The sequence below is a fragment of the Gambusia affinis genome, linkage group LG22 (genome assembly GCF_019740435.1).
Source record: "Gambusia affinis linkage group LG22, SWU_Gaff_1.0, whole genome shotgun sequence".
NCBI classification, from domain to species: Eukaryota; Metazoa; Chordata; class Actinopteri; order Cyprinodontiformes; family Poeciliidae; genus Gambusia; species Gambusia affinis.
Window position 1 is genome coordinate 8,711,160 of NC_057889.1, and position 20,533 is coordinate 8,731,692.

The following is a 20,533-nucleotide window of genomic DNA, read 5'->3' on the forward strand; positions in this document are numbered from 1 at the left end:
AAAACTGTTATTCAACCAGCAGGTGGCAACAAAGCTCAAATCTGACTGACCCAGCTGACTTGAATTGCATTTTGTTGCTTGTTTCCTTCTATTATTAAAGATGTGATTAAGTTGTTTGTCTCCTATTTATTGATTTATCCAGGTAAGCTGTTGAGTACCACTTCTCATTTACAAACATGACCTGGCTACAAACCAAAATAGAAAAACAACATACAGTGTATAAAGACCAAAAGTGCTCGACTTTTTGGTAAAAATTAAAAAAAAATTTTTTGAAGAAAAAATAGAAAGAAAAGGCAATGTTGATGATCACTTAATTTGAACACAGTTTATTTAAAGCACAGATGACATAGTTTATTCTGACAGATAGCAACGTTTAATTTATTTATCATGTAGGCATATAGTCCATGTGGACTGGTCCGTTATAATAATAACTCTGAAATGCCCTGTGTCTTCTGTAACAAAAATCTGTTAAAATATTACAAAGCCAAAGGCAGTAGCTTATGTTATCAAACTGGCAATGTGACTGAAAAACAAAAGCAGGTTACATGTCAGCTGGGGAGGCGCATTTTAATAAATTAGAATTTCATCAAATAACTCATTCATGTCAATAGTTGAATTCAAAAGCAAGAGCTTACTTTTTTGTTTGTGATGAATAAGGCTTACAGCTAATAAATAACCTAGAAGTTAGTTTGAAAATATAAAAAAAATATACATAAAGATATTTATCTATATACCTATATCTCGCTTTCTCTCTCTCTCTCTCTGTCTTTATATATATATATATATATATATATATATATATATATATATATAGAGAGAGAGATATATATAGATATATATATATTATGCAGAAATGTTTGCCTAATGAATTGTATGCCCATGTTCCATGGATTAAATTTGCTCTACTTGGTTTGAGCTTCTCCTAGACTAATTCTGCATCAGTGTGGAAGAACATTTGCCACTGCTGAGATGTTAAGGAAGCCCATGTTACTTAAATAGTTCACTTCTGCTTGTCTGTATTCCTCTCAGCAGTCTAAAGAATGTAATTTCTGTAACATGTCTGTGTGCATTGGCTGTTGAACCCACACGTCTTGCCAATCTTCCCTGAACTCTTGAAGACCCTTTGCTTCACAATTCTCTTAAACCTATGGTTACTCATATTGGTTGTGCACCTTTTTTCTAATACATGTTTTCCCTCCATTAAATGTTGTAACAATATGCTTGAAGACAGCAGTCTCTGCTCCAGCAGTTTGTGTAATAACATGAGGATTGTGTAACATAATAGTAAAAAAGGTGTTTTTATTGGTTTTATCGCTTATAAATTTGCTCAGTAACTGAATGTTGTGTTTTTACTAGCTGAACCTCATATTAATCAACGTTAACAGAAACAAATGTTTGAAATAAGCCACTCTGATTGAATTTCACTTTTGAATGGATTGACTTATAAAAAATGAACTTTTCGGTGGATTCTAATTTACTTAGACACATGTAGCCTACGTGTTTATTGTGCAGAGCTGGTTCCTTCTTCAGATAGCCACAAACATCTGCTTAGGACCACTAGCTTTACAATAAGGTCCTGATTGGCAGTAGCCCCGCACTCCACACAATCTTTAAGGAGCGAGAACCAAAACAGGAAAAAATAACAAAAAAACGTTCAAGCAAAACCACTGGTACGAAACTGGTATATTCTTGTAATTTTCATATCCGTCAGAGTACATAGCAAGTGCAATATTAAATAGAAACATTCAGATGTGACACAAGCTTCACCTTTCCATTGTAACTGTACTGTAATAGTGGCATGCAAATGAAGTATTTCGAATTAATTAGCTCACCTGTTTAAAACATTTGTTAAATTCTACCAACTATCTTTCATAGCTAGAAAAAGGCACTGATCTGTGAATTACTGTATCAAAAATAAGATTATAAATCATTAAAAACCTCTTGGAGGCTCTTTGCATCATATTTCTAGCTATTTTCTTTCAATGCCTTAAAAATAAAAAGAATTTATTTGGTCTGCTAATGACTCCCTTTTTAGGAAGAAAGCACATCAGCCAAACACAGAAACACTAGGATTGCATCCCTGAGGTGCCAGACAACTTTTGCCACGTATAAAAATATTTTAAAATAAACCATACTTGAGAGCAAAAGGTCAATATCTATTAAATATTATAAAATATGTTTCATAAGGATTGAGATGAATCCCTCGCACTCACACAAACACATGCACACATACAAAATCTTTTGGTTTTATGAAGCACAAAGGCAGCATGGTTCACCGTGGAAAGATTGTCTTAATTCATCTCATTGTCAAAAGCACTTTTTTTTTCTTTGTTGAATTTCATACTGAATACTGGAAAGTAGAGAGCAGAAAGCTCAAAGTTTCACAGTCTCATCCAGCTGCCAAGTGTTCTGTGTATAATAGACCCCTGTGAGGCCGTGGTCCTTCAGTCTCCATGTAGTCTCTGCAAGCCTGTGGATGTCCAAGGCAACCAACCCATAAATCCCCACTTCAAAAAGGCCTACTGAAGTCAACGGAGAGTCAGTGTTGCCCTTCACCCCTCAATTCCGCCAGTTAGGGTGAACCATGAGGTAAGCTTGCCGTGCAGAGCCCAAGCTTTTTGTTTGGCTGAGGGGGCTCCACCTTATGATACCTACTGGTATCATAACCCTACAACCCTGCAAAACCTCCCCTCTGTTTTCAGAGTCCACAGCTGCATTTGCATGCTTGCTTCCAAAGCTCCATGCTGGTCTTCTCTGGTTTCTACCCTCATAACCAAGTGCATCCTGGAATTAGTTCAAGGAAGTCTTCAATAAGAATGACTGAAGGCGGGACTCAGTAATACCGATTGAGGCTCCGTGTCCCTGGAATGTCAGGCTGCCCGTTCATCCAGATCTCTCGTATGATTCGCTCCCTTTCCTCGAGCCGCTGGGCTCGCTCCAGCTCCTCTGCTGAGGTGAAAACATTCATGTTGAGCGTGCGCTCAAAGCGCCTGTGCCTCCGCGCCGACAGGTCTGACGTGGTGTCCCAGTCCGAGTCTGAGTCGCTGGAGTCCGAGGATGAGTGGGCGGGACGGGGCGGTTTCTTGACGACTGGCCGCTTCCGAGCCTGGCAGTCTGTGCGACAGGAGATCTGGACCACCAGGGCAAAGAGGGTGAGGAAGAGGCCCAGACACACACCGCAGACGAAGAACAGTGCGGCCCTTTCGGGATGATCTGTTTTTGAAGAGAAATAATTTTTTTTGAAACTGCATCATCACACTCACTTATACACTTGAAGTTTCAAATAAAGAAGAAATAAAAAAAGTGGAAACCTATATTTGGCTGTGGTGTAACTTATACAGCAAATATTTATTGATCATAAAATGTTATTACCATTAAATACGCAAGAAAGTTTTTAGATTGTGCAAGCTAATGTTCTTGGATGTTTATTTTTGTGCATGTACAATGCATTTCATTACAAATAAAAAATTGTTTTGGTCACAGAGATGGATATAAAACACTCTAATAAAGTTTGTTCAGATGACCTAAAGTTTTCCTCCTTCTTTTGCCCTTTTTCCTTAATGATGTCAGATGAATGCAATCACTATTTCAGCTTAAATCTGGATATTCTGTAATGCCTCATTAAATGTCACTAACAGTGTCCTACCTGATATGTAGGTGTATGCTGCCAGTGCATTGCTAATGAGGGCCATGTTGGCTCTGGAGGTGGAGTTGATCACAGGATTCATGCCTGATGGCTGTGATGAACTGTTTCCGCTGCCTCTTCTGGTGTCAGATGGTTTCTTCTTGTCGGGGCTCCGAGCTAAAGGTTGCAGTTTTAAAAGCAGTAAGTCACCATGAGGCTTCGACTTCAAGCCCATTACATTCAGTGTGAGTAATTCGTCATTACTAGGGTAATTTATGGTGAAACAAGTGTGTATTGTGCAAACATCCATCAGAAAACTGAGTCACCGAAGGCCTCTCAGGAGAATTTTTCTATGTTTTGTCAAAGACACAGAGAAATTCAGCAGATGGAACAACATCTGCTTCTGTTTGATTTACTATGACTCAAAAACTTTAAGCGACAGAAAACCACGTGGAAATAGTTTTCAGTTTGGCAACATTTCAAAACGCCCCTTTCCCCCTATTTCTCAGGAGGTTGTGTTCATAAAAAGTAACAACTTTATGCTACTCTGGATTTTCGTTATTTCTATTTGTGCTGTCTTTGGACATCTATGTCCCAGTCTAATCACTGGGTACAATTCATTTTATTTAATTTTAAATTGTTGCTTTTTTTAGCCACAACATGATCTCCATGGATGAACAATGCACCACTAGAAAAATAACCTAAAAACAGATGTGAGACGTGGTTACACTGTCATGTTACTACGTTTGGACTTTTTTGTTTGGTGAAGGTAAGCGGGCTTTGGTAAACTGTCTTACCTCTAATTGTAGGTTTCTTAAGATAAGACTTTTTTATCTGATAAATATAGTTTAGATTGGGGTTGCTCACTGTGCAGTTAAGTGGTTCCACCTGGACCTGTTAATGTGGCCAGCACGTAAGTTCAACATTCAACCTGGGTATCTTTCTCTATATCAAACACAAACATATCCACAATATATGTGGATATGTTTGTAACAGAAAACACAGGAAACAGAAGAATGTTGCTTCAATAAAAAGAGATCTTAAAATATGAAAATATTTTTGGTTTTTTGAATCACATTATATTAATTGTAAATACTTTGTTTGCATACTCTTTGTCTAATGCTTGAAATAGATTTTTTTCACAACTGTAGGCAGAAATAAAAAGTGGCTCAAATAAATTTTATTGAAAGAAACTTAAAAATATATTGCAGAAGAAAATAGGGCTTTTTTTTGTAAGAAATATGTTCTTAACACCTGGATCTAAAAACACAGATAATGATTAGAAATGGCACATTCCACATGCTGTGCATTTCCAACAAGTCTGCATATCAAAATAACTAGCTGTTGACATTAACTTTAGCTGGCTTTAACATAGGTTCAAACTATGTACCTTTAATTGTTTCCCTGCGACATACGTCTGTCTGCCATTGTACAGTCACTTTAGAGATAAACAAGTTTTTCCCGTTAAACTCATAAAGGATTTTTTTTTTATATAAGTTGTGCAAGGAAGTGAATCTATTCATGAGTCAGAGGCTGTCAGTGCTGCATCATTCCCAGTTCCCCCTGTGCTTTTTCCCCTCTATTAACTCCTTGTTCATTCAAGCATCCTCCCGATCAGTACTGTGCCGGTAGCTGAGCAGAGTAATGAGTGTTGGATGGGAGCCAGTGTCCCTAAAGAATGAAGCTTTGTTTGAGTTTTCTTCATTGCCAGGCTCTCCACTTTTTGTCTTTCTCTATCTTTTTACCTCCATGGATATTTGACATTATAAGACGGGCTTAGACTATGCTTACATGTAGGCTAATCAGTGGATCCTTGAATGCTTAATGTTTGAAAGGCCACTGATCACAACGTGAACTCGACACATATGGAAACAATTATACATGTGACTTTTGGTATACACATACCTCTAAACTTGAGCCATAAATTATGATTGGTCTTGAGTCCTGGAAACCTTCAAGACTGTTCACTGTTCTCTTTAAAAGGCTGAACGTTTGAGTCTGGATCTATTAGCTTGTGCATTTGCTCTATTGCTTACTTGGAACAGTGTTTTGGCCTGAACTTCCCCCAGAAGGCCCGTCTCCCACTACATTGGGGTCACGGGTGGCAGAGGGTGGGTGGTACACCGGTGGTCTGCGGCCTGGCTCCTGGAGCAGTCTCTTTGGCACTTAAAAGAAAGGGAAAAGCAAAGTTACAGAGTTAGTTGGAGGAGCAGATAATTAAAGAAAAATGTTTTTTTTTCTAAGGTACTTCTAAATACATATTTAACAACTTCTGCATATTTAATGTAATGTTGGCCTTATAACTAAGTGGCTTACATAGGTATTTGCAGCTTAATATAACTGTTTCCAGACACAATAATGAAAGAAATTACCACATTTTCTACCATAAGAAAGTAGACTCGTGAATAAGATGCAAGAGAAAGTGAACACAGTTTTTAACAGCAGTAAGAATACATTTTGGTTTTCATTTCACAAAAATAGCAAGTAGATCATGTTATTTATTTTTGTTTTGAATTTTTGGGTAAAACCCCTGATACAGCATTTGTACTTTAGATTTTTTTTTTTTTTTTACAGGGAGAGTCTCATACCTACCTGTAGTTGTGGCTTAGTATTCTCGAGCTCTGTAAGCTCTTGTAGAGACTAAGTATAAGCTACTAAGTATAAGCCATGATTTCCATTATTTATTCGGAACTAATCTTGCAATGAAGCTAAAGATCCAAAACAGGCTACAGCAGACGCCAGAGATGCTTAACAGATGCTGCTGATGAAGACTGAGAGTTTCCCTAATGCCTGGTGTGTTTCATTAAAGCAAAGACAAAAGAAAAACAATCATCAAACAGCTACTGTATGAAGGAGACAGATGTAGAGAACATCCTGGCCATGACTCACATTCCTCTTCATGCTACTCACTGATTCCCAAAAGTTAAGATTCTTCAATTCCCCCTTACCCATTGCAGCCCCCCCGCCACCACTGCTACCCCCATATCCTAACAGCTCCCTGTGAGTTAGAGAGTCTGAACTCTTTTCCCCCAGACACAAACCCACAATGCAGTGGGTTATACATTCCTGTTCACTCAAATGTGGTTTTTGCAGGCCAGGCCACGCTCCGGTCACCTTGTTTATCTTCCCTGTTGTATCTGCAGTGATTTGCAGCTCGACAGATGACCGACTGTTCGGCTTTCTGCTGTTCTCTCATGTTCATCTCTCTGGACAAGCAATCAGACGATGAGGAAAGATTTGCTCCGTGTTTCTGCAGGCATCATCAGCCCTCCTAATGCTCAGATTCTGACACGTGATTGAAGACAAAAAAAGCCCCAAAAATGTCCAGTTTGTTTAAAATCTGGGAAAATAAATATACTTTCCAGGGTTGTAATTTGGCTGTGATCCAAAAGCCAATCTAAACTAAGGAAGGAGCTGAGCAGACCACACTCCTTCCAGTCACTGGATACTTATCCCCTAGACATATTAGAAGGCTTTCCCAATTGTAAGCAATAATGAAAATATAACCACTGACATTCAAAGCTTTTACTCTCTGGGAATTCTGTTTGGCAGAGTTATGCGCTTATCTTTAGAGCACTGCATAACTGCTGGAGAACATTTCATTGTTCATTTCATTGCAAATAATTAGATTTACATCATATTAAAAGGGAACAGCAGTCTGGATTCCAAACTAATTGCAATTGTCCCAAGTGACCTCCAAAAAAGCAGTCATACTGCTGCTTTAATTGGTGTCCAGAGGAAAATATCATGTTTATAAGGGTCGGTAAAACGTGAGCAGATTCTTTGTATATTCAAATATTTCCTTAAACAAAACATTAATTGATCTTTTTAAAAAAATTATGTTTTGGTGTGTAATGATGCAGCCATTTGTCAAAAATTATAGTCTTTGCAAACAAATTTTCCTGACTGGAGTAAAAGTGGATAAAACAGTGGATTCAGTCACAGTGGTCCAGCTGGTGGAAACAGTGGCTGTTTAAATTTAGTCAGAGGAATGTGAAAGGTCATAAACTAGAATGCTTTTAGGTTTTTGCCTTCAGAGAAACCAGTTAACTCACTAGAGAAATAAAGACCAGTGGAGCAGCCTGAATAAATGTACTGCATACACAAGGGGATCTAAAAGACATAGTTATTGAATTCTAGTATTTGTTTCAGTTCTCTATTCATTCAAATTCCAAATGATTTTAACTATGTTTCCAGTTGCAGAAGAACATATTCTTACATTTAAATACTTCCAGGTCATGTGGCAAACCAAAGCAATATATCAAATTTGGAAGTAGAAGAAACAGCAAAATTGAGAAATGAGATTTGACCTTAAAGTTACCCTTTATTCTTCCTCATCTATCTGACCCACTAATCACAAGTCCTAAAATTCCCCCAATAGCACACTACCATCTTCCCCATGCCCCGCCCTGATTACAGCTTTCTGATTGGTCCTAATTGACTGCACATGTGGCCCGCGTTCACAGCGAAGAGACACCAAAGTGTGACACGCACAAGCACACCAAATGAGACGTGGTTACATTACCTTCCACAAAAATATGCTTCAGTGCAATGTGTTACACTGACCACAGCTCGTCTAAAAATATCTAAAAAGTCAAAAAGCTCAAACTTTGTGAATTAAATGGCCGCAAACCACCCCTCAGAACCCAGACAGTTAGACTGAACCAGTAAAACGGGAGGAAAAAGGGGGTGAAAGGGAGCAAAACCGAGCACATAAATCACACCCCAAAGCCTGCATTATAATGACATGCTCACATAAATGCAGGGCAAACGATTCCTCGCGATTCTTAAAATAACTTTGCCAAACGAGGCCTCTCTGCTTAAGCCGTGACTCTAAGAGCCATGGATCGCCACAGGGAGCGAAGATACGAGGCGGGAAAGAGCCCTCATAACAATGACCCTTGTTTACACTGGCAGAGCACAGCTTTGTTTTCACTGGGCTCTGCAGACCAGTGTGCATGTGTGTTGGTGTTTGCATGCCCTGTGCTGACCAACGCTGAAAATATTTGAAGAAAAACCTTGCAAGCCGAAGGGGATATAATGAAATATTAGAGCCTAATTATCTGAGGTGAGATCAAAACTGTGCCAATTACTTTAATGTACGTAATGTAGCCCTTGAGAACATGCAAGAGTGGAGGGGTTGGGGGGCTCAGGGCGCTGCAGGGGAATAAACATTTACAGCATTGTTTTAAATTCCCTGTTTGGCTCTGAAACCGAACATATGTAGTGTGTTTAAGGGGAAAAAATACATTAAGACAATGTGCTGGCATCTTGTTGGAAGTCTGAGAATAAACTGTCTGGTTTTAATTAGCACACAGCCAGTGCCTAAAAATCTACATCAATAAAGTGCTGATTAAAGCTCAAAACTCAACTCATGGACGCAAAAGGGTAATGATTCAGTGAATATGTTCACTGTTTATTGACAAATGGAAACAAGAAAATGTTTTATTCTGTTTTGGGTCTTTCTCTTACCTCCCACAGACATGCAGACAGACATCTCCATGCACACATTCATGAACTCATCCACAAACCCAAACACACACAGTCATTTTTCACTTAGGTAATGGCATTCCTGCGGAATAACAAGCGAGGTGAACAGGGCAGACACTGAAGGTGTCGAGAAAGCTTCTCAATGGTCCCTCCCCCAGTGTAACGCTATAACAGTATCCAGATGACAACAACCTTATTGAGGTTGAGTGTGAATATGTGTCAATTTTGACTTCTTATGAGAGACAGACAATGCCTGGACATAACACAGTATAAAGATGTGAGTAGGCATGAGTGTTTAAAAGACCAGAGGCTGCCAAAGTTTATTTACTACCATTAAAAAACAGAGATGCTAACTCTCCATCTGCGGGAATAAATGGCTTAAAAAATTGTCAGCTTGCTTTAAGTTTTCTTCCATTTCCTTTGATTAAGGTCTATATGTCAGAGGACATGATTAACTCACTCATTCTTGTCTTGTGTATACAAAGTAGATCAGGTTTAATAGCAGTAATGTGAACACCACCAAGGGACTGATGGTCTGTGCTAAGGCCTTTTTCTGGTTCTGCTACAATTTTCTGATAGCTTAAACAATGCAAATTACTTTATTGCTTTATTAGGTTTAGAGTTTAGTGTGTGCAAGTGCTAGGAAAGAGTTACAACCCACTATCATTGTGGTAATTTTAGAGGAGTCCTGAAGCAAAAGGCCAACAGTTTTACTTTTGCACCTTCCACAAATATTGACTTCCCTAGTAAATGTGTGTACAAAAACCTTTAACAAACAGTAGATCCTGGATTAAAAGTTGGGAGACACATTGATGCACCTGAAACAGAAAAGGCTACATAAAAAATTAGTTAGCAACTTAGGTTATAGCAGTTGTCACTGACTGGACCAATATGAACCAAGACGTCACAATTTTTGTGACCTACCTTGAATAATTGGTTGGTCAAAATATGAATTGGACCACAATTTTTCAGAACAAACTTTGGTTTGTGGGTTCTTACTAATTATTTGAATGACATCCGTACCTCTAATCTTCTTCAGGAAGCAAATAGATGGAAAACTTATAAAAAAAGAAACTAATTATAGCCCAAACAGGACATCTAGAAAAACTATAATAAATGCTATTCTTAGAAAATCTCATACAAAAGGTCTTGAAAAAATATTTAAATGTGCTAAATAAATAAACTCAAATAAGTCCAATAAACTCAAAGCTCTGCCAAAATTAAAAGTGATTTAAAATTAATTTCTATGGCTCTTTGAACACCTTTATATTGACACATCCGACAGGTGTGGAAATCTCTAATCATTATTCTGTTTATTGCTAAAAAAAATCAAAATACCATAATATGTTATAAATGTTACTTTACATTCAAGGCAAGGAGAACTAATAATTGACACTTTGTGAAAGCAAGAAATTCTCTTTTTCAGAACGAGTTTGTCCTACAGCTGCATCTCTCTCTTTTTTTTTTTTTAGCACAATACAGGTTTACAGAGCAGCAGTAGCTCAAAAAAAGACAAAAGGTGATACAATCCTGACAGAAGATAACTTCACTCCCTACTTTTCAGCCTTACTTCTATTGTATGCCCAAGTTCAGCTCCAAAACAGTATTTACAATTTTATTGGATAAACTGCCAATTACTTTATCACCTTCTGTAGGAGACAAATGAATGTAAATGTATGCATACACACACACATGCAAAGACTCCACAGACTGTCTTCAAATTGTGATTGCTCTCACCACAACCATTCGTTTCACTCCACAGCCCCAGCTGTTTTAACTATTTCAATGCTCCTCATTCTCAACACAAGCCTACACTCACAGGGTATCATTAATATACATGCAGTGACAGAAATAGACAGAATAGCGTCATAATCATGTAAGAAAGACTTTATTCTGGTACTCTCCCTCAAATCCCACACAAACATGTAAATTATTTTATATCTCTGATTTTATATCTCTGATGCTAATAAATCAAAAATAAATGTACTAAACTCTTAAACGGACTAGAAATGTTGCCACAGCAAGCAGATTGGATCTCTGTTGCTAATGTGGCTGTTTTCATCAGTTGAAAGCAAGACAAACTTATCTGAGGCTGAAATCAGCAAAGCTCGTCATTATCTGGTGTCCATCTGTGGGTCAACAAGGATGTACCCAATGCTGAATCATCAAACCTAAGCCACCAGCCTAAACTCACTCTTTCGTATCATAGTTATGAGGTCATGGGGGCTGTTTTCATAGGCCCACACAGCAGCTGAGGTAACCAAATGACTGTATCATCTGTAAACCACCAAGATGTAGACGTGTCATTTGTTCTTACTGATATAAAAGGGAGAAGTGTCAGTGTGAATGTTGCAGGATATGTTTGGGCAAAATAAGACATAAAGGCAACATGCAACAAACATGCCCTGACAACTGTCAAGGCTGTTCTGAACAATAGTGCTATCTTTAGCTGAGGACAACAACTGGTTGAACAAAGGCGATAATAACATCAGCAACTGACAGAAATCTACTGGGACCAGAAGAGTGCATAATGCTCCAAGATTAACCGCTGTTAAATTTATTTCCCATAATGCCCAACAACAAACTGACATACAGCATTTGCAGTTAAGAAAATGAATGAACAAGTTAATTAGAAGAACCAATGATTATAAAATGACAAGAAGACTTTGTTTATATATCCTTCTCTCAGTGTGTATGCTAGCTAACTATTGCTTTTCATAGCTACAGATGGATGAAAACAATGCAATCACAGCTTTTGCAACAGAATACAATAATAGCACGCAGAAGTAGCATCTGATAAAGATAATCTTTTTCAGAACATTTAAGGGAAACCTGCTCTACTTTTCAAGCTTTCCTTTAAAAAGTTGATTTCACAATTTCACCTTTGTCACATGTCCCAACGAGGTAATCATACAAAGATAGAACAGTGTTGCTTGCATTGTTTAAGAGATTCCCAACAACTAAGTGGCTTTCCCGTAAACACACAGAAGAAGTGAATTAAATTAGAAGCTTTTGTCTTAGACACCAGAGGACAAAATTATAGAAGCATCACAAAGCATCTTCTTTCAGCATCTGTGCATCATTATGTAGTCTATGATTTGATGCAGAACATCTCATTCTATTCGTTATTCAGGTAAAAACACCACCACCTGCCTTATGTGTGTAAACTGTATATCACTGGTGTTACTGTGCTCTGTCATCATCAAGCAATTATACAAACCATAAGTGAGAATGATTACGGCCACCAGATCTCAGATAAGTAATACCTTACTCTATTACGCAAACAGACAATCAGTGATAACTTAAGCATCATCACATTAAAACCGCCGTGTGGGAGTGCATATCTAAATGTGAGCAATGTTTTGTTTTATCTCTAAGTGATGACAGAGTTATACATTAGAGGTGGGTTCTGGAAAGAGATACCGATAGCGAGGCCTGGCTCAGTCTAAGTTTGTCATCTGTCTAATCATAAGACACATGAGATTATGTAATGGGAAAAACTGCAACACCGTTTGTTTAGTCTGCCGTTAAACACTCTGCTGGAGTTTTAACTGTCCAAAATATCCTTTCAGAAGGAATTGTTACACAGTAATGGAAATGAAAGGGTCAATGGTAAAAGGAAGAGTACAAAATAGAGACAAGAATAAAGGAATCACCAGATGGGCATAAAAAAGGAGAAATTACGGACAGAAAGCAGGAGTGGTACTTAGTAAACAATTACTAGGTAATGGAACAAAAACCTAAATTATACAGAGAATTTTACTTGGAAGGGATCATGTTTGTAAGCGGAAGTGATGTAAAGCAAAGCAACTTTACAGGTCTGTGGTTGGCTGAGGGTCAGGAAGTGATAGGGGAGTGGAGTGGAGAGACAGGAAGTAACATACAGCATATAAATAAGAAAGAAAAGAGGTTCTAAAAAACAGTGTTTTGCTGATATTTACTCTCAACTTGACAATCTGTTTATAGATATCAACTCTACACTCTTGTTTGCAGCTACCGTGATCATTTCAGACCGGAATTCACTGTAAGATATATGTAATGCTCGTTGACGCATTAGCATTCATTAGCAAAGTGAATGCACGTTGAGTACTGTGAGCTAAATCGGCTAACAGAAGACTTAACTAAGGTTTCCATCGTGGGAGTATTCCAGAGCTGAGCCTAGTGCAGAGAGATGAACTTACACTGAGTTTGTATGACTGTGCTGGAGGGCTGTGTCTCTGTTGGACTTTCCTGCTGCTTGCTGAATCCTGTGGACCGAGTGACTGGTGAAGGAGCTGACAAAATCTTGCCAACTGTGACCAAGGACAGGTTTATTTCCAAGAAGGTTCAAGATTTTTCCTTTGGAGTAAGTTACCACAATTCCACCCTTCACCATCACATCAGGCCTGCAATGGGGTTTTTTTTTGGGGGGGAGCTATATTTTAGTTAATCATTGCTGGCCTAGGTGAACGTTGAAGTGTGGGCCCACATTAATTTAGGTTTTGTGAAACTAAGAGACTGAAACAGTTGCAATTTTGTGAATTTATTTTTGTGTTTATTACATGTTCATATCTCATACAGGTGTGTGAGTGTGTTTGATTTTAATAGAATAATATTTTGAGTTTATTATTCTTACTGAGAGCTGTATTATTGGGTGAAAAGATTAGAAAGTACTGGTGTATTATTACTCTAAGGTGAGTGAACTCCATAGGTTCAAACTCAAGAGTGTATTAGAGTTATTATTTGTAAGTTAATAGGTTTAACAAACTACTAGAAAGTGAGTAAGGCTCACTTTCTAGTAGCATTACTCACTTTATAGTAGTTTGTTAAACCTATTAACTTACAATAGGTTAATTGTAATGTTACTTTAACATTCATAGCTCAATGTTAAAGTAATGCTTACTTTAACATTGAAACTGTTAAACATTGAAATTTCTGTAAATCAAATTATACCTAAGTTTCCTATATTTCTTGTATGTCAGATAAAAATTTGTGATTTGAGACAAATAAAGATCCAGAATCAACTTTAAACATCAACTTAAAAGTTTTATTTAAAAAGACAGTTTTACTTAAAAGTATTTTAGCATTTGTGATGTAATCCCCAGATGACTCGAGAGTCACAACCACTGGATTTGCACCATGCTGCTTAAAAGTTGCTTCATTTCCACACATCTGGGCCCACATAGGAAACAGTCCACATCTACAGACCAAGAATATTTGCAAAATTAATACATTGTATGCCACCAAATGCATTTGTACCATCTACAAGGTGCAATTACCAGAACTATCCTCTCCCAGCAGAGAATTTTTAACATGATTCTACTGTTAACTATTATTAGAACCAGATCCATAGTTAGAAAGTAGTAAGCAGGTGTTACTACAGAATGCACTCAGCAGCTGTTTGTGATCAACAGACAGAGAGGAGAGACAGTAAAAGAGAGCAGGACAGTCTATAAACATGCCTGTCTTCATTTCAAAAGGGAATGAAAAAGTTTTTAGACAGATCCCACAGTGACTCTTGGGTCAACCGATCAAGGTAAAGACTCAAATTTATGCTCAATGTGTTTCCACTCACACAATAGAGATGTTCTGGTTGTCTGTGTTGCAGTCCATGTTTCCTAAAACAACAAATACGTGTGCTGCTGTTTCCGGTGACTCCGGTCGACACAGCCATGGCTTTTAAACAGCTTGAGACCAAACAGATGTGGAGGCATGTCCCCAGGGTTACGAGAGCAGAAAGGCAGAGCACAAGAGAGAGAGTAACGCTAGACTCAGAGACAGCTCCAGACACTTTTACAACAGTCTTTAAAATAAACACCTGCTGCAGCTGAAGGGCTTTGCACAGAGCAGAGAACCTGCACATATCTCTACACATAAACAATTCTTATGAGCAATTCAATTCAAATTAGATTTGTGCAAGTTTTACAGGGAACAGTCAAGTATTTTAACAACTGTAAATTCTTGAAAACTACAAAAGACCTTGGATGAACAGCCAACTGTGGCTGACAGAGGAAGAAAATGCAATTTGATCTGCAAGACCTGTCTTTTCTTACAATCCCTTTTACTGATTTGACCAAAGCCAGACTTGCATAAGCACATACACAACACAAATGTCACCATTTGACACATTACGCTCAGCTGTATGAGACAGAGTAGATATCCAGTACTCAGTTGGCAGACTGAGCAGGGGGAAGAGAAGAATTAAGGCAACTGTGGCTTACTGTGGCAAAAAGAAAAACTGACTTTCTCAAAGGATTAATGGAGGCAAGTTAGCTTTAAACTGCATTTAATATCTATAGATGTTTTGTTGAGCAGTGAAATTGCACCAGGAAAGAAGCGTCTATGAAAATGGAGAAAGTTGATCTGCAATTGTGCATTTACAGAGATGTCATATAAGACTTAATCTGACTTAGCTTAGTAGGTATTTGTTCAATTTCAACAGCAATGCATTTGTAACAAACATGTTGCTTCTTCTGTAATCCAAACATTTAGCATGCATTCTCGCTAAAAGGTTAAATATGTATGAAGTATGAGCAACAAGGTTTTGATTTACCAGTTCCCGAAACTACATACATGCCAATAATAATAATAATAATAATAATAATAATAATAATAATAATAATAATAATAATAATAATAATAATAATAATAATAATAATAATAATAAAAACGCCTTGTAGAAGCACATCCGGGGTCAGTGCAACCCTGCCAGACCGCATACAAAGGTATAAAGCTTACATGGTCCAATGGACCCTATAATCAAAATCTTGCAAACGTGAAAACCATCTCAATATCCAGGTAATTTGGAGGAAGCTGAATTCAGTCCCATAGAGACCTGGGTACACTGTGGCTAAGCTAAGTGCAACTCAGAAAGCTGGCTGAGCTATAGCTGACGCATGTATTTATGCACACCGATAAAAAAAAACACACACTGTGAAAGAAGCATCCAGCTTTTCAGTGTGGACCTGTGGATGGAAAATTACCTATAGGACAGCAGGTGCGTTAAAAGCTAAAGAAAAGACCCAAAAGTAGTAAAATGGAATTTTTATAAAAAGTGTTTTCTAAAAAGTTTTCTTTTCTTCTCACATACAAGACTTAAGTATCTATCTGAGAAAAACAGACACTTTTCAAGCATTGTTCCATTAGAGCATACAGAAAACCAATAAAATGGAACTTCTCCATACTTAACAAATTGACATAAAATACCCCATTACCAAATTAAATGTGTCAAAGTAACATGCTCCATATGAGTCAGTGTTGCAGAGGAAAGTGGTTCCCACACAGTTTTGATGAACCACGTTTATTATGTCACACCCGAATCACATGCAGCCACATGGGCCGCTCCGTACCAACATAAAAGCCTGCCAGCGTTAGCATAGCAGTTAATCATAAACCCCACAACAGCGCACACTCCCCAAAACTAGCAGAACCCAATCTGGCACTGGGTGTCATGTTGCAGGCAGGAAACAGATGGCCTACTGGGAGAAAAAAAAGTAGAAAAAAGTATGCCAAACAAGGACACAAAACTGCTTTTCCTCCCACTTTTTCTCTTGCCATTCCTTCTTCCATCATCGCTCGCATCTTTGTTGAAGGGAAAAGGAAGGGAGTACAACCGCTTTGGTGCTTAGAGTGCAGATCAGTGGGCTCTGGCTTGAGATCAGAGTGATGGATGTTCTCTGAGAGATTTTATAAATATCAAGCCTGCAGGATTGTACTGTACTCAGCCACACTGTAGCTTTGAGCCTTCATGCTATTTAAGACAGACTCTGGGACTAATACCAGTGGGAGAAAATAGATTTGAAGCCTTTAGCGAAAAATATTATTGTTACCCAGAGATATGCTTGACTTTCACATTAAGGATTAAAAACTAATTTTAGTATTCAGTGCCTTGCAAAAGTATATTGCTTGAATACCACAAATATCAATGTTGTTTTGGGAATTTATGTGATTCCCAAAACAGTGCATAATTGCAAAATTTAGACATGCACTGGTGATTCTGTTGTGATGCTCTGGTCAGGTGAGACCTTTTGGCCGACATGCAAAATGATATGTGTCATGGCAAACTAACACCTAACATCACCCAAAACACACCATCGCCATGGTGAAATTTGGTGGCGGCAGGAGCATGCTGTTTGATGCCAAAGTTCAGACCTAAATCAAATTAAAAATCTGTTTGAAAAATGGGGATTTAAAATGGATTTTCACAGATGGCCTCAATCCACTTTAACTTACATTAACCTATTTTAAAAAGATTTATTTTTAGGAACAAAATTACTAACCATGCATATTTTCCCCAACATTTTAAAATTGTACACTACTGGGTCAGTCTTTCACATTAAATCTCCAATAAATACACAAAGTAAGGTGTTAAAAGTTTGTGGTATATTGTTGCATAAATTACTTTGAGTCTGTCATTTAACTTCCACTTTTAAAAAAGACTTCTTGCAACATTAGGTAACAAGTTACACACTCAGAAGTAAAGACTGATTGTGTTAGGTTTACTTCCTCCTGCTTAACCCTATGTGGCCTTTGCTTGGAACACAGAGGAGGCCAATAAGCAACAGAATGTAGATAACTTTTGACCCAGAAAACAACAATTACAGATCAATATTGCTTGAAGAAGAGCTATCCGCCACGTGATAAGTGGACTGACCCCGGCTGTTTCAGGCCATCATCCATCACATGTTTACTTAACTCTGCGTCCTGTGTTTTGCCCAAATTGCCATTGTCAGATCTTTATCAACAAAACAGAGCTCTCACACTAAAACCTTCACAGATCATGTAACATTTAGAAAATCTTGGTCCTTCATTCTAGAACTTTGATAGATTTAGATTATCAGTTAGATGTGGAGCATCAAAGGTCACAAAATAACAATTTGAAGATTAAGTCAAACTTTTAAACAGTTCAATGTAGTTTTCACATTCTAAGACTTAAAACAAAGAGATAATGTAATCACATTCCGCATGCTTTTACTTAAATTAAAAAAATGTAAATACTGACAACACAGGAGGTGTGCAGAAAAAGATTTAACACATAATTTGTGAAATATGCTTAATTATAAGAACTTAAGAGGCCATTTTTAAAACTTGTCTGTTAATTTGTAAAGCTTGTAACACACCATGAATAAAACTACAGACGAAATGCAACCCAAGACCAATGGTTAAAGTGTAAAAAACCTGCTTCATGTGGCCTGACTTACATATGTTTAGATAGAAACCTCTCCTCTAATGAATGTTAATTAAATTTGCACTCTGTAATCCTGCTTCAAAACATTTCAAGCTTAATGGGAGGTCTTAGAGGTTGGTTGAGGGGTGTTTAGGCTTTTTGAAAGACTCCAGGCTTCTAATAAACAGTCAAGCAAGCTAAAATATAAAAACACTTTACCTCATCCTCTATGACTCTTTCTTCTTTCTGTTGGCATGCGTGGCATGGCATAACATCAGTTCATTTATTTGTACTACAATTGAACCCCATAAAAATTATTTTTACAAAATTGCAAATTTACCTCCTTTCTTATTTACACCTCAGTTTCATTAAGCATTCTTTTTTTCAATCCACACAATGATTACTTGTCTGTAACAAGTTTTAACTTTGTTCTACTCACTCAACAAGTGTTTTCTTGGCTCAAAGCAATCTTTGCCTCTCAGAACAAATTGAGCTTAATAGGGTGAGACTGGGTGAGGTGACAGTGGGGAGAGGAGAGGGGAAAGCAAAAAGAGGGCTGTAAAAACACCACATGCTACTCTACACCAGTATTCAGGTTGAGAACAGAACAGCCAAATGAACAGGCGCCTCATCCAACTAAAAGGTTTAGTATACTTATTGCATTATATAAGTGTTGTTTTTTGCCTTTGATATTCTGGATTCCTATTGATTGATGTAAAACTCCTGACATCCTGCTTTACCTCACTTGAGGGTTATAGGGTTAAATGCCCTTTCCTTATTGATATATTTGGGCCAACCAGATGTATACAAAACTTAATATAATGACATGAGTGGTTATATAAATTTTTAAGAGTGAAGTGACCAATTATATTTCTAAATGCATACAGCCTTTAAAAGCTATCTGCAAACAAATTTTAAAACCAATGATGTTGGTATAGTGTTGTTTTATTTAGATGCATAAAATGCACATACTTATTTATCTCCCAAGAGTTGCACTTCTGACTAACAAATGCTCATTACTTTTTTCTACTAATGTGGAACAAAATTGCTACAGAGAACAAAACATGTTACATGTATATACCCCCGAAAAGAAGCCAGTATCAAAAAGGCACTCATTTAATCTAATGTGAACAGTAACTGGCAGATAGCTGCTGACCAGCGTCCAGAAAACACAGACCTGGCCAGTCAGGGAAGTGGGCAAACTTACACACCTTGAGCAAAAAGCCTGACACATACTCACAAAGAAGGCATGGGCCTCTGTACTGGACTTTTTCCACTTTACCTCATGCTGCAGAGCTTTGGTTTAATTACTTGGTCTACTGTTAAGGGTCTTCTACTGCCAACAGATTTATTCTTTTGCAAAAGAGCTGTGTCCTTCACCCTCAACATGGGGCCTTGAAAAAGGTATACTTAAAGGGCCAACTATGAAGGTAGAAACCTATCAGAATAAACCCTTTAAAGAAGTCCTCTTGTCAAAAAACATATTGTTTAGACTCTCGCAGTAAAATTTAAATATATTCTATAAACCACATTACCACAGTCTGTTTAATGTGCATGGGATTTTGTATAGAATTGCAACCAAGAATCATTACGTTTAACAGAGAAATATAAAGCTAAAAGATCCAGTCTTTTCAGAATCTGTGAATGGACCATTTATTTAGGCTACCAGATAGTTCTGACCACATGTTTCAGTGTGGCTGTAGTTACTGAGGGAAAAAGCAGCAAAGTATCAGTCAGACATTTAAAACTAATGTCAGAGGAAGAACAAAAACGTAAAGAGAAACTTTATTTTCAACTGAGATGTATTCAGTCGAGCTGCTGCAACACTTCTGTCAGTGCTGAAGAATCACAAGGTGTTATCTGTGGCCATTTTATACTTCGACGTTTTCCTCATTTCATGCTAAATATTTTCAGGACCAAAAGTCACTGTCCAACAAAAAATTAATTTCTGCCCAACAATGTTTTATGAAGTTTCCAACTTCAGAAGATATCAATACTGCCAATGCGATGTTTCTAATCTTCCATGGATAATTGCACACTACAAAATGCCATCATCCTTTTATAAAATGTCAGAATTATAAGTAAGTTTGAACACACACAGAGAAACCAGTAAACAATTATTAATGTCAAATGTGCTGATCATGCTAATTGCTAACACAAGATATGACAAATATAAGTTTAAAATGTCCACTCCATAATAATTTGTTTTAAATTAGTACATCACTGTGGCACTGCAGTCATGCTGTTGAAGGACTGAATACAGGAGTTTGGAG

General features: G+C 37.6%; 1 protein-coding gene across 2 annotated transcripts in view; it reads right to left on the bottom strand.

Annotated features, from left to right (window-relative positions):
* Positions 1 to 810: 810 nt before the first annotated feature.
* LOC122825802 (protein eva-1 homolog A) overlaps positions 811 to 20,533 on the bottom strand; it is a 66,393-nt gene continuing 46,670 nt past the window's right edge. Inside the window, exons 6-8 of one of the 2 annotated variants that reach the window (XM_044107362.1) lie at positions 5,662 to 5,790; positions 3,647 to 3,802; positions 811 to 3,213 (exon numbers count right to left, since the gene is read on the bottom strand). In XM_044107362.1, the coding sequence (XP_043963297.1) occupies positions 2,834 to 3,213; positions 3,647 to 3,802; positions 5,662 to 5,790 (665 nt within the window). In that variant the 3' untranslated portion in view covers positions 811 to 2,833. The remainder of the gene's footprint in view (positions 3,214 to 3,646; positions 3,803 to 5,661; positions 5,791 to 20,533) is intronic. The other variant, XM_044107363.1, reaches the window with a different exon arrangement.